Raw genomic sequence first — 13,956 nt, 5'->3', positions numbered from 1 at the left:
ATTTTCGCTGGAAATTAAATTTCTTAGTAGCGTGTTTCCTGTGAAACCGACTAAACGGATTCAATTGTCGGTGACAGACTGATTCAACTGCTTTTTAAGGATACGTCTTCTTTAAAAATTACTTCATGGCAAATTTGATTAAATTCTATTCAATCACCTACCGAGATGAATTCTGAAATTTTGTTGTATTTACAAAAATTTTTGAACGACCGCAAGAATAAAACTCAGCGAGAAACATCGGGAACAGATTCGTTTTTCTAATTCCGCTGATCGAAAGAAGTCGAATTTTTCCCTTCTTTAGCGCGATGCTAGAGGGAAATTCTTATTACTCGGCCATCGATTCAGCGTGGCTGGCTCCGCTATTAACGTTAATGTAATTAAACTTTTCATTTGCGAAAGAGCGAGGCCCGATGGTTAGAGGGATACGGTTCGCTGGTCGCGTCTTTTTGTTTGCGAACGCCATTACTTATTCGCTGTTCTTGCGAAACTCGGCGCCGGCGACGGATTTATCGGGTGAAAAATTCAAGAGAAAACGCCAGCCACGCCGGATCAGTTTCACGCTGCCAAATGGGAAACCGTTGTCCGTGTTGCGGAGGATTCACTCGGCCATCAACTACTTGCTAGAGGGATACGTATACATATATGTACGTGTGCGAATAAATAGAACACCGACAGGGTTTCTGCTAGTTGCTTCATGTTTTCACTCCCGATGCGACTGATCTTCGAAAGCCGTCGTTTTACGGTTTTCATTTAGCGACCAGCTCTGATGGATAATGAAACGTCCTCCTCTATACCGGGCGTCTCCCTGATCATGACAAGAGATCGATAACTCAATCCAGACATGATATTCGAAATATTTCTGAACAAAAGAGTATCGCATATTGGAGGAATAATTTTTAAAGGAACAGCGTAAAATTCAGAAAATGAGAATTACGTGAAATAGAAAATTCAATTAAAATCGAGTCTCTCTCCATGGTCCGCCGACCGATGGTTAACGATTGATTCGCGTACGGCGAGGCAATGTCAATCTTGGCCCGCTAATTGCTATTAGTTTTGAATTCAAAAAGTTCCTCGTAATTAGAATTGTCTTTTTTCCCATCGGTGAATCTGTGGCAGGCGTATATTGTCAGTCCTTGGTTCCGTCTGTTCGTTATCGTTCGATTGTTGGCTCAGTTCGTTGGACGCCAATTAAAATTAAAGGATGCCTCACGAACTCGCGGGTTAACATGCTCGGTGTCGCGCTAGAAACAGCTGTCCCTAATACGACACTTGATAATTATTAGAATTTTTATCAACCTTTCGAACCGAACGTTTCAACCGAGATTTCTTTATAAATTGTTACAACTATTGTGTCCTAGATCAATAAACTCGATGGATCAAAGGATTCGCTCCACTATGCGCTTCGTGTTCTCGGCATTTAATCCGTCTCGCTGTTCAAACGGTCAATTTCGTCTTTTTCTTTCGATGCTGCAACGAATTTCATCGTCTACGTTCCCTTTCGTCGTTTTGCTTTCTTCTAATCGTTTGATTGGCGCCTCGATCGGTCACGGTTATGAACCAATCGAACTGAACGTTCATGCGTGCAAATGATGCGTGGAGATTCCGATGCATCTTACAGCAAACAAATCATCGATTTGTTACATTGAATACGAATCGATCAATTGATCGTAGAAATTTGATGGAAAACCGACGAAATTCGGATCATTTATAATTATCTGCTTTGAATGTTGAAATGCATTTATTTATATACAAGAGAGAGATTCTGCTCTGTAGCAACCACTTGATCCGTTATTGGTAGATTGAACGTTAGATGCATTTCAGAAGTATCGTTCGATGCTCGAAATGGTATATAGCAGCGTTTTGCTTGCTCGTTATCATTTGATTGGCGCCTTGGTTATCGATCAGCTACTCCATACGGGCGTCCTCGCAAAGTACGCGTGTGCACGTGTGTACACATCGCATAAAACGAGCTGCTCGTTTCGCGATGCCAACGGAACCGGTCGACGATCACCGTCGATTGTAATGAACTCATTAGCGTCAGCTCGTCGTGCGGGATTTTCTTCTTTTTTCTTCGGAACAGGGGCTTTTTTAGCCGCATACACTCGCGACGTGAGATATCATCCATCGAAACTGGGTTGTCGTACGAAGAAAAACTTTTCAGCTTTAGTCCAGTTGCAGAAATTTTAAATAGCGCGATATCTCTTTCATTTATGTACTTTGAAATATTTTATCAGAGCTATGGGAAAAGTAGTTTTAGATTTAATGTTACCGCTTGAACAGCTAAGTCTGGATCAATCGAGATCCGAACTTGCAAAATATATACAAGGATATTAACTTAAAGTTGAATGTATAATTTTTAAGCAAAAGAGTTTCATATGTTGGAAGAATAATTTTTAAAGCAGCAGTGTAAAATTTAGAAAATGAAAATGTTACGAAATACGGAGTTAAATTAAAATTGGGGCTCTCTTCGTGGTTGGCCGACCGAAGGCTAATTAACGGTGAATACAATTTTCGTTAAAACTTTGGTTCTATCTATCCCATTTAAAAAATTCAACTTTCAAGTTGTTTAAAATAGAATTATCTACTATTTTAAACATATTGAAAAATTCGTATCTTTTTATTTTAATTTATATATGCATATGTGGGCGATGTAAAATTTTCCATATCCTTATATATAATAATCTCCACAATGGTTACATAGCACTATACGTGTAATCACTGTAATTCGTACACGTACACGCGATTGAGCATGGAATAAAGCCGGTGTGTCGATTAGGCTAATGGCTTTTGAGCAGTGACTTTGTAATTTTCACATCAGCTACACTCGACGCGAGGCGACGCGACGCGACGCGACGGTTCATAAGTGCTCGTTTCATTTGCATACCGTCGATAGTCTATGCATTTTCAACGCTGCTGGGCCTCAGAAGTCTAACACGGGCGGCGAACATTAAACGTACACTTCAACCAACATGTTGTCGCTAGTCGATCGGTATCAGGTATTTGTAGTAGCACACGAGCTGGGTAAATGTACGTACAACGATGCGCCTTTCAACTTCCATATTGAAACGATGCATTTCAATACATCAATAGTCTGACAATATTTGATGACATAAAAGTATTCGAGTAATCAAACTTGTTCTATATCAATTTGAAACGTGAAATTGATCGAAAACAAGCGTAATCTTAGGCTTAAAATTGATGTACCATAAATGCCATTTTGAAGTACCTTTATGTCATTAAATTCTATACGTTTCAATATTCTCTTTTGTAACAAAGTAGTATCAACAACGATCCACGGAGAATTATAATAAAACCAGGAAAAGATGAAAATGGTTCATGGTTATTCAATAAATCAGCAATATGTAAACGAAGCGAAATTGTACACATTTTTACCAGCTATTGGATTTTTATTGGAATTTTATAAAGCTTTGTCGAGTATTTCAATTTCTCCCTTTAGACATGTTTAAAAAAAAAGAAGAAGCGCTTTGAACAGAAAAAGCGTAAAAATTTACCGGATAAAATATACTTATTTTATTTTTATTCATCCGTGTTCTATAAAAAGAGAAGTACTGTTACTTAATAAAAAAAGGAAATTATATTTCCGAACATGTTCGATCAAAAAATGATTTCATACTCAATAACGTAAGCACAGAATTTACGTAAATAAATTCAGGAACACAAAAGCAACGGTAGAGCAACCTAAATGAAAGGCAGTCAGAAACCTTAGTATACAAATTGTACATTCCACCGTGAATTGCACGAGTTCTCTTTTACCTGAAAATATTTTCCCGACTGGAGCCAGGTTGTTCTTAAACCGGGCAGGTATTTCCTAATTCTCTCGCAATTACTTTCAGGGAAGAAGGTAGCGTATATTAAGTCCCTCTGCCGGTGTAGTCCGTTCTCGAACAGAAAGTTTGAAGTCTCTCTCTTAAAAAGCGATCCTAATGAAAAAACACTAGAAATAATTACGCGGTGAAAAAGTTCGGTCCAGTGTAAACGAAACTCCTTTGTTCCTTTCACTCGTCTCGATTATTGCTGCTCTCGAGCTTTTCCGTCCAGAAATGCTCTTTCTCGTTCTTTATGCTCACCGACGTGAAAGGGGAAAATGGGTAAACAGAAGCAGAGGGTATATTCGAATTATTATTCGGTGCAAATGAATGAATATTATATGAAAGACGGAGGTTGTAGGTGTTCGGTGCGCAAAGGGTTAACGCGAAACCCTGGAGCGCTTTGACAAGAGACCGCATTAGGAATCGGTTAGTCACGCGCGTCCATTTAAACCTCTTGCGATCGGAATCACGGATTCGGCGTGTCCTCTTTAACGATACACACTTATGGATCCCACCCAGTGTCCGGCTCGTCATGGTTCTCGAACACAATCGGCGAGGATGTTGCGCCGGGGAAAAAAATTCTTTATCGGTGTTCCGGTGTGCAACGGGGGATGCATCGTGTCGGTATGAATAGAACGTTAACAAGATGCATCGTGCGGATAGATGTTGCCGGTTGTCTAGCTGCTCGGTTAAATCGGTTTTCGAGATCAACACCAGTATTATAGACGTCGGTAATTTTTATATTGTAACAAAGATATGAATTTCTTTTTTTTTTTTTTATTAATTTATTTAGAATTTTTTGATTTCAAACTTTGGAGTGTTTCGAACTATTTTGTCTTTGCTAAAGGCAACGTTCTCGTTTAATAATGTCTTCGTGTTCGTTCGTGAGGCGTTATTAAGGCGGTATCCACGTGCGATACGTAGCCTATTTCGCGGCAGAACGGAAGAAATAAATTGTCCGTAGTTAAGGGTCTCATAACACATTCCGGGCGATGTTTCACGGCAGAGTACACGGGCCGAAGAAAATTTTATCTCACGCGACGCGAAGAAAAATGTATCTTTACATTTCGCTCGCAAATAAATGATAAATTTCCAAGGGACCGAAAGAGCTCCTTTGTTTTAAGTTTCATGCGAGTGGCGATACACGAGCACCGAGTATTCGCGAATATACAGCGAGTTGTAGAAATATATTGTTGGAAAAACTTGGGAGAAAATTATTTTTGACTAATACTCATTAGTTTTCAGAATTTTAGGGTTTCAGTTCTCTAATTTTCTAATTTCTCAATTTCTCAGTTTTCCAATTTTCTAATTTTTTAATTTTAGAATTTTTAAGCGTTAAAATCTAATATCCTAGAATTTTAGAATTCATCATGGTGTTAAATTATAAATTAAATTTATTATAAAAATACGAAAAGGAATAATATAATATCAAATCAATTGTGAAATATCAAGTTGGAAACAATAATCGTCGCCAGTTTGAAGGCATAAAATTTTATATTTAGGGATAAAATAAGCAGGAAATGATTGTCGAAGAGGTATTAGCAACCTCGAGGATCAGCAAAAGTGATAAAACGAAACGAGTCGATAGTATCCGCTCGATCATGCCCAGTTTGCGTTTCTATAAAAGGTTACGACAGCTCGTAAAGGAAATCCAGGCGATGGGCGATCCATCGATTTTTCGAGGCCTTCGTAAAAAGACCGAAATCCCATGATTAATCTGAACACGCTTGAACGTCGAATTCGGTACCCAATTACTCCAATTTTGTTGGAAGAAAAAAAAGGAGGGTTCGAAATTACTTTCATCCAACAAAAAGATCCAATTTCATTTTCAAACTGGAGCGAAAATTTCCCTTCTATTGAATTTTTTAATAAACATATTTTTAAAATGTCACGTTTGAAATTGCACAAACTTTACTGTGCAATCTAATTTAAAAATATGTTGAATTTTTAATTTCCTCTCTAACAAACGTAACGACACTCCTCTGAACTTTTAAACGAATTAATTTTATTAATTTTCGACTACACGCATTAATCATGTTGATAAATGATAAAACAAACTGTCGTGGTTTCCCGTTCGGTAAATTAAGCAGAAACCGTGGCGCAAGTTTTCCTGCTGTTTTTCCCCCTCGTCTTCCGTTGATTAACGTAAACGAGGATAGCTCGTGCCTGAAAAATGTTCACGAGCCACGTCTTAAGTTTATCTGCTCCTTGCCCCTTGTTATCTCGTTCATGGCCACCATGGAAGCTGCAGGCGGAATTGTTTTTCGTAGATTCGAATCTTGCCGGTGGTTCGTGAGCAGCTTGGACGGAGGAGGATGAAACTTTTCAACGCCCATCCAGGGTGTTCGTAATTAAATCACGATCATGGCGAATCTCACCTTTGGATCATAATTATTTCGCTTCTTTTGATAATTAAAAGTCTTATGGATAATTAAAGAAATAAGAGACAATTTACAAGGGATGGAACCATCTGTTGTATATTACTTAAATTTCTGCCGATTGGTTCAAATAACTTAATTAGAAAGAATCCTATTATATGGAACGTTATCAGGATACTTACGAACGTTTACCGTGCAACAGATCGAAAGGATTAATTGAGATAGTTGTCGGGCAGAGCGGTTAAACGCGGAACGAAAGATGAAGAAATTTCATCGGCTTTCTTACGGGGAATTCGTGAAACACGATTAACGGGTGAAGTTCGTTTCGTTGAAGCTCGATGCTAGCAGCGGCACGAAGCGTTAATGAACCATAGTTCGCTGATTCGACGATGAGCATTCGGGAGTTAATCGTCCGCGCCACGAAAGCAATTTTCCCAACTCGACTTGTTTCGCTCTATAAGCTCTCTTCAGACGATTCTATCCTTTTACATATCCACCTATATGTACAGCTATCTAAAATTTCCGATCCAGATTTTCTACCTTTCTCGTCTCGTTTCTGAAATATTTCTATGCATTTTTAATAAGAACAAAAATATTTGACACGTTTAAATTGGATGAAACAGGGAAGTAGGAACATATGTACAAGTCGGTGACCCTTTTCCCGAACACGAGATCTTATTCTTCTCCTTTCTTCAACAATGCCAACTTTTACAGTCAATCTTGTTTCCTCGGAATGGAAAATTCGAATTCTCTTCCATCCACGGTCTGTACACATTGATTTGACTTTTCGTTCCAGACGTTCGATGGAAATCTCGTTCGCCACGTTGCTATCTTCTTTTCAATTCTAGATATCACATATTTAATTTTAACTGTGTTTTCTTCAATAGATATACATTTGATCTTTTTTCATTTTATTTTCTTCTTTTTTAAATATTCTAAGGAGGTGGTTTCAGTTTCGCCCTTCTTGTTCTGCATCATTTATACGCATCCGCATTTTTTGGCAAGTACCTTGGAGCTAGAATCGGGTCACGGGGTCTTGAAAGAATCCACCAGATTTGCATACGGATTATAATGCAACGCGCGAAGCGCAGCCGTACGTGTTAAGGGAATACTGCCAACTGATCTTGGAAAATATTGAAATTCAATGGAAGTGAAAGGTTTCAGACCTTCTCCTTGGTACGATATCGAATACTTCGTGTTATCTTTCTACTCGTAGACATTTTTTTCAAAATCTGGCGTAGAATGTTAAAATAATAAACTAAAAATCTGCTTTAGATTCCACGAAATTCCGGTCCTTTTATTAAATTTTATTCGTTCAGACGCGAAAGGGGGTTTAAACATTATTTGTCAGTGTAAATTACAAAGGGTAGGAGCAACGGAAGCGAGCAGCTGCTTTGGTCGTTTCTAATGCATCAACATTAGAAGTCATTCCTCTGTGCAGGCCGTTGAATTACTATGGCAGCCGCATCGCGAAACGCTTTTCCGGTTCATTATCATGGAGATCTATTATTATGAAGCGACGCCGCCAGCAAACCGCGCCACCAGGACCGATAACAATCGATTCCAGCGAGAAATATTAGAATTGATTCGAACGTCGATTTACCTGACAACAATGGACGAAACGTGTACCACTGCTGGCACGGCTCGTTAGCCTTCCTCTTTGCACATGAACGTCGATGTGCCAATTGCACACAGCATTGTTACAAACTCTCTGTAACGCTTTTGCCAACTGAGCCTCTGTTTTGCCTTTTCTTTTAATAACCCTTTGAATTTGAAGGAATTCTAAGGTTTCAGGATTTTAGGATCTCGAAGTTTTAGAATTTTACTTTTCTAATTTTCTAATTTTCTAATTTTTAAATTATCTAATTTTCTAATCTTTGAAGTTTCTAATTTTCTAATTTTATAGGGGATTAAAATTCAAAAATTGAATATTTCCCCACGCAACCGACTAAAATTTGTATCCGATCTAAATAATTCATGTTACATCCGTTTTATAATATTGATCAAGCTTATCTGTGTATGCGTACACATGGAGGGAATCGCTTATTGAAATTCGTGGGGAATATCGGCGCGAAAGTAGCAGTAAATCGAGAGCGGGTCAAAGTATTTGCATACGGCGGAAAAATCGAAAGAAAGTCAAGGAATTTCATACGTCGCCACGGAACGGTTTAAAGTTTCGAAATTGGAAATTGGAAACGCACACCGCAACCAACCGTGTTGCGGTGTATGCGTTTATGTGTGTCACTTAAGGCAAACGATTTCATTCGTCACTTCCTCGGATTCGCTAGGATTCGTTGCTTCCAACCATGCATGGTTAAAGTCTTTACAAACTATTGTATCTAAATTTGTCTCTTTACTTAAATCTATTGTGAATTTCATATTTAGCGAAAAAAGATTTTCCAAATGATCCAAATAGTTGAATTAATATAGCAATCTAAAGATTCAAGTTCAGCACTAATTCAATTTCATTCCAACAGTGGAATTTATCGGTTCTATCTCTTCATTCAATTGATTCCGCACACCGTGGTTTGTGAATTTCAACAAATCAGACCTCGAATCTCTAGTTATCCAATTTTAGTTAGGTCAGTGAATAGATTGCTAACGATAGATATATGAATTCATAAATTTTATTTTCCTTTTATTTCTTCGACATTTGCGAATGGACTATCGATTTTATCCTCTTTAGAAAATTTTCCTTCTAAGCTACTGAAAAATGTATCGATACCTACATCCATTACCAGATTCGTTCACAATGATAATCCATCGGTCTACTATTAAAAAAAAAATTTAGTAATTTCAAGGGTTTTGAAAATACATACATACTTCGTTCATTTCATCGGTTCTCTAGAACCGGCGTACTTGCGTATACATTGTCATCCGAAACGCTGGCTTCAAGTACTTGTGCATACGTTTGCATAAGGGGAGAACCTGGTAAAGGATGTGTACACACGAAAAGCCGCAAGAACTTCCACTTTTCCTCTTCCGGTCTCTCACGTTTCCGTATTATTACTTCGTATACTTTTCTCGAAGTCTGTGCTTTTAAAATCCTCGACATCTATTCTGAAAATATTTTCCGTTATCGCTTGTTTTATCGCAATTTCGCCGGATCGGTAGATTATCATTTTAAAAATTTTAAGCGGTCCATCCGGACTTTAGCAAACTACTGTATTCCCTCGCATTAACGCGGATCGTAATTGCGCGAGAGTGTTTCATAAAAATGGCACTGGCGTGCGTGATTTATATCGTCGGTGATCTCTTCCACACGTGTGCGAGAAGTACGCATTGTTGTCCGACACGTTTCTCCTTCCCGATTCATTCTTCAACGAGATCCGAGCGATTTGTTAAAGCGAAACCGGAGAAGCGTTTCAGATCTCACCCTCGGCACTCCATTTCCTTGAGTGCGACTAAATCGTCAAAGATCGTTTGAACATCTTTCGGGGGTGGGGAAAGTAGCGACACAAGTCCCGGGAAAATGGACTGCACGGGGTGGTGAATCGGGAGGAGTTTCAAGGGATGGGAACAGTTTTAGCATGACGGAACGAGCGATGCGATTTCCTTCGATTCCATACAGAGCACGATGAACTTTTAACAGCTGAACTTTCCATCGAGGAAATAAACATTACCGTGCTGTCGAGGAACATGCACTACGAGAGTTGTAATGCAAAAGAAAAAAAAAAAAGAAAATATACTGATCGAATTGAATAACCTCCTCCTTTTTCGAAGTCGAAATTTTATCGAGCTAAATTATGTTTCATAATTTAATATATTTAGTGATTTCTTTTTAAAACCTAACATTTAAGTTTCTTCAGTGGACAATTTAATTTTTGAATATTAAAAATTATGTACATATTACATAGGGGGCATGCAAATTTTAGAAAGGCTTAGGTGGGGCATGGTACAAAAAAGATTGGGAAACACTGCTCTATTATATCACCTTCTAATCATTATGTCGCCTTTATTGCCAAAATTTGCTCAATCTTGGTCGTTGAACCAACACGGAATCTTTGCGGCTAGGCTGGAACGAAGCGTCAGAAGGTCGGTTACCTCTCGCGTAAGTAATCTCTAGTTATCGATCTATGCAAATTGCGGTTCTGTCGGTAAACTTGAGGGGACCCGTGTAATCTTCGTGTAATACACCCCGAATTGCCTTCGACAATGCTACCAGCTACCAATCAATTACACACCTACGACGTTTGAAAAGCTTTGGATCATCATCAGATGAGATTTCATGTGCCGGGAAACAATCGAATTTCACAGCCGACGAAAGGAAAGCGAATAGTAATTCTAGTCTTCTTCTATCTATTAACATTGCAATTCTATCTATTTCCACGATTCTCACGAGTCGGTTCGTTAATTGAATAGCCAGAATCTCGTGTGTCGGTGTTTAAAAGCGTGCAGCTAACAGGGTGGAGATAGCGGGGCCATGGTTTCTGAAGTCCAGGATACGGTGAATCAAATTTGCAGAGCGCCAGATAAAAGATAACCGTTGCGATGAATGAAAACGTGTACACGAGCAACGTAAAAGGGTTGTCTTTGAGCTTGCCAGCGTTAACGACGCAGCCGGAGAACCGCATTATTTCAAAATCTGCATGGTCCCGGTGATAACATTTATCGGATTTGCGCTTAATGCAAATTGAAACGGTTTGGATTGTCCGCTCTTGGTACTGCGTTGATTCAAAATATTCTGCTGATTTTCTTCTCCTCTAAAAGTCTTCGGTTAATTCCATTGGTACAGCGTTAGGGAAAAATTTGAGACGCGATGAATAATGAAGAAATTCTTTGATAAATTCAATTTTGTTCCATTGATTTTACATTTCGTAGGATCTGGTATAGTAAAACGGGGCAACGTGCCTTTTGGAAGAGAAATCACGAGTGACATTAATTAGAGAAAGTCAGTAGCAGCAAACTGCATTAAGTAAATGGGCCCGAGTTAGCGCAGATTGCATCCATAAAAGACTCGTGATCGTTTGTTTTCCCGTGGAGGTTGCTGCACGATATTTGGCCACGAAAATTTGCGGGGTGAAGAAATTACTTTAAGCTTCCTGCCGCCACTTGTTTTTCTTTGTTCTCTTTACTAGCTTTACGCCAACCTGCCGTTAGATTCTGTTGATTTTTGGAGCGAGAAATTTTTTCCACCCTCCAGAAAAAAACACAGGAACACGTTTTTCATGGAGGTAAAAAGAAAAAAGAAAACCACTCGAATCAACTTACTTGTTACAGCGTTACCGTAAAATCGACTGAATAAGCACTTCTACATAGAAAAATTTCTGATTCCGAATTTCACCCTTTTTCTACCATTTATTTAATTTTGAATAATTTAACTTTCGCACAGATTATTAATCCCTTGGAAAGTTTCAAATTACGCTTTGAAATTTTGCAAAGCAGATTTATTTTCACTTTTTCAGTAGAATGGTAATTAATATTCATTCTTATTATAATAATAAAACCACTCAGCGTAGATTCACAAATTTAAATTGATTATATTTGATAATGAATTTTGGAAGAACACGAAAATATTTGAAATATCTACTGGACCCTTGTTCAGCCCCTTTTCCACCCTTTATATCTCTCTTTCATCCTATCGTGCGCGATCAATTTAATTAGCGCGGCTTTGTTTGGCCAAGTTTCTCTGCCCTTTGAGGAACATCGAGCCACGTGAATAGAGAATTGACCCGCACATCCATCCCGCCTTCATATTAATCAAGTAGCGTAAACGTTCGGGTATTAATTAAACGACGAACCTTCTGCGGTCGATATACCGGCCTTTTGGATACAACTTTGTTCCTCTGACTGATTCAGATACGCCAGATGAATAAGACTATCAAACTGGTAAACACGTAATTGCTGAATCTATTTCGTTATGCAATTTCAGTAAAACGATAATTATCAATATAATTATTTCAATAAAATTTATGATTTTTTTTTCTGCAAATAAGATAATTAAAGTATACTATAACAGAAATCAAAATCGTTTAGAAATGTTTAATGGTTTAATTTAATTTAATTTGAACAATTAATGCATCTATCCCGATGCTTTAATTTGCAGGAGTTCTCAGCAATTGTCCCCTGGTACAACCACCTCAATGGGGCACCGTGAGAGAACGAGTTCTTAAAGATGGCACTCTGCAGACGGTGTACTCATGCGAACCAGGCCGTAGATTGAAGGGTCATAAAATACTGACATGCACAGTGAACGGTTGGAATCATCCTATCCCGAAATGTGTCCCTTACGGTAAGTGAGGAGGAGCACTTTAATTTACACGCTTCTTGCCCGTAGCCAAGCTAAATATGTCCCCGTAAATTCTTGCTTTTATTTCTCTCTTAAATGAAGCAGCAAACGTCGTGTCGTTCTTGTTTATTTGCTTTTAGTACAAAGTTCTCATAGATGAAATTTTATTTCTTTTTGCTTGTAGATTTGTTGGATTCGATTAGTTGAAAATTCATTAAAATTGATATGTCCCTCCATTTTTCATGAGTGTGTTATGCGTTGGTATTACATCGCATTAATAGAATTTCATTTTTTATAATACATATATCGGATCGATAGACTGACGAAAGAACAGTTTGGCATTCAAGGTGTTGCTGCACTTTACTATAATGTCACGACATGTATCTCGATCCAAGTATCTTGCCAGACGTCGACGTAATAATACTGCAAACGACCCACTTGACTCGTGATGATATCGTTCGGAAGAAAGCATAATTTTTTTTACGCTCACTTTCCACGACGTGCTTCGGTGCTTTAAGACGCCCCATTCCGATGTTATATCCACTTTTTATTTCATGTCGTATCTTTTCTTTTGGCTAATGCAATTCTTCAATTCAACTCACTGAAACTATCAACTTTTACACATACTAATGTTAATTAAATTTTATTCAATTAACAAGATCGGTTAAATAACAAAGTAGGTACATACTATGAAATACGAAGTTACATTGAACTCGGGTCTTTCTCCATGGTCCGCCGTCCGAAAAAATGAACCACGAATACTTCGCGATATTTTCGTGTCATCAAATAGAGATTAAAGCAATTAATGATCTTGTCGAAAATCGTCAGCATCTTCAAAGCACCCCTTTGCATCGGACACACGTCACCAATAACATATAATCCTTCCCTGTCGTTGGCCAATTCGAGCAACGGTTCTCAGCTTCGGTAAGCCTTTGGGTCCATTAAACCAGAGTCTCTCTGTATCCTTGCCAAGTTAAACCGACAAGCGGATTCACGGATCAAGAGAGATCTCCGTAGGACGCGAAGCGGGTAAAGAAATAAAAGAAGGAGAGAAGACGGAAGCGGAGAAGAGCAAACGGTCACGGGATGGGTGGGTGGTTTCGAAGACGTTCGGGCTTTCGAGGTGTTCGCGAAGAAAAGAAAGAAGAAAGGTATGGCGGGCAGGGATGACGAATGGCTTTTTCGTACCGCGACACCTCCCAGGGGCCGTGGACCTGAAAAGCAGCACCCCTTTGCTTCGGAATCGAAAGCAACGGGATTTCGCTTTGATTTATTGCCGCGGCCTCGCGCGTTGCATTCGTGAAGCAAGACGACATCTTTCTTTTCCATCCGAACGGTCGCGATGTACACACGCCGCGAACAGGCGTGGATTTTCTTCTCTCGGAAATGGTAGCTTATTCCAAGCGCACTGTTACTTCCCTTCACGGTGGTCTACGCAGATAGCTTCGGTATTTTGGCAAAAATTTCTAATCAAGAAGTTATGAATCATCAGAGTTTCACCCTCCTAAAACTCCTAATA

General features: G+C 38.8%; 1 protein-coding gene across 2 annotated transcripts in view; it reads left to right on the top strand.

Moving 5' to 3' along the window:
- Positions 1 to 13,956, top strand: part of LOC117602596 (uncharacterized) — a 70,647-nt gene that overhangs the window by 13,492 nt on the left and 43,199 nt on the right. For both annotated transcript variants that reach the window (XM_034320820.2, XM_034320819.2), the window contains exon 3: positions 12,255 to 12,440. In XM_034320820.2, the coding sequence (XP_034176711.2) occupies positions 12,255 to 12,440 (186 nt within the window). The remainder of the gene's footprint in view (positions 1 to 12,254; positions 12,441 to 13,956) is intronic.

Source organism: Osmia lignaria, chromosome 13 (genome assembly GCF_051020975.1).
Source record: "Osmia lignaria lignaria isolate PbOS001 chromosome 13, iyOsmLign1, whole genome shotgun sequence".
Classification (NCBI taxonomy): domain Eukaryota; kingdom Metazoa; phylum Arthropoda; class Insecta; order Hymenoptera; family Megachilidae; genus Osmia; species Osmia lignaria.
Note: the sequence above shows the minus strand (reverse complement) of the source record. Positions and strands in the feature narration are given on the sequence as shown.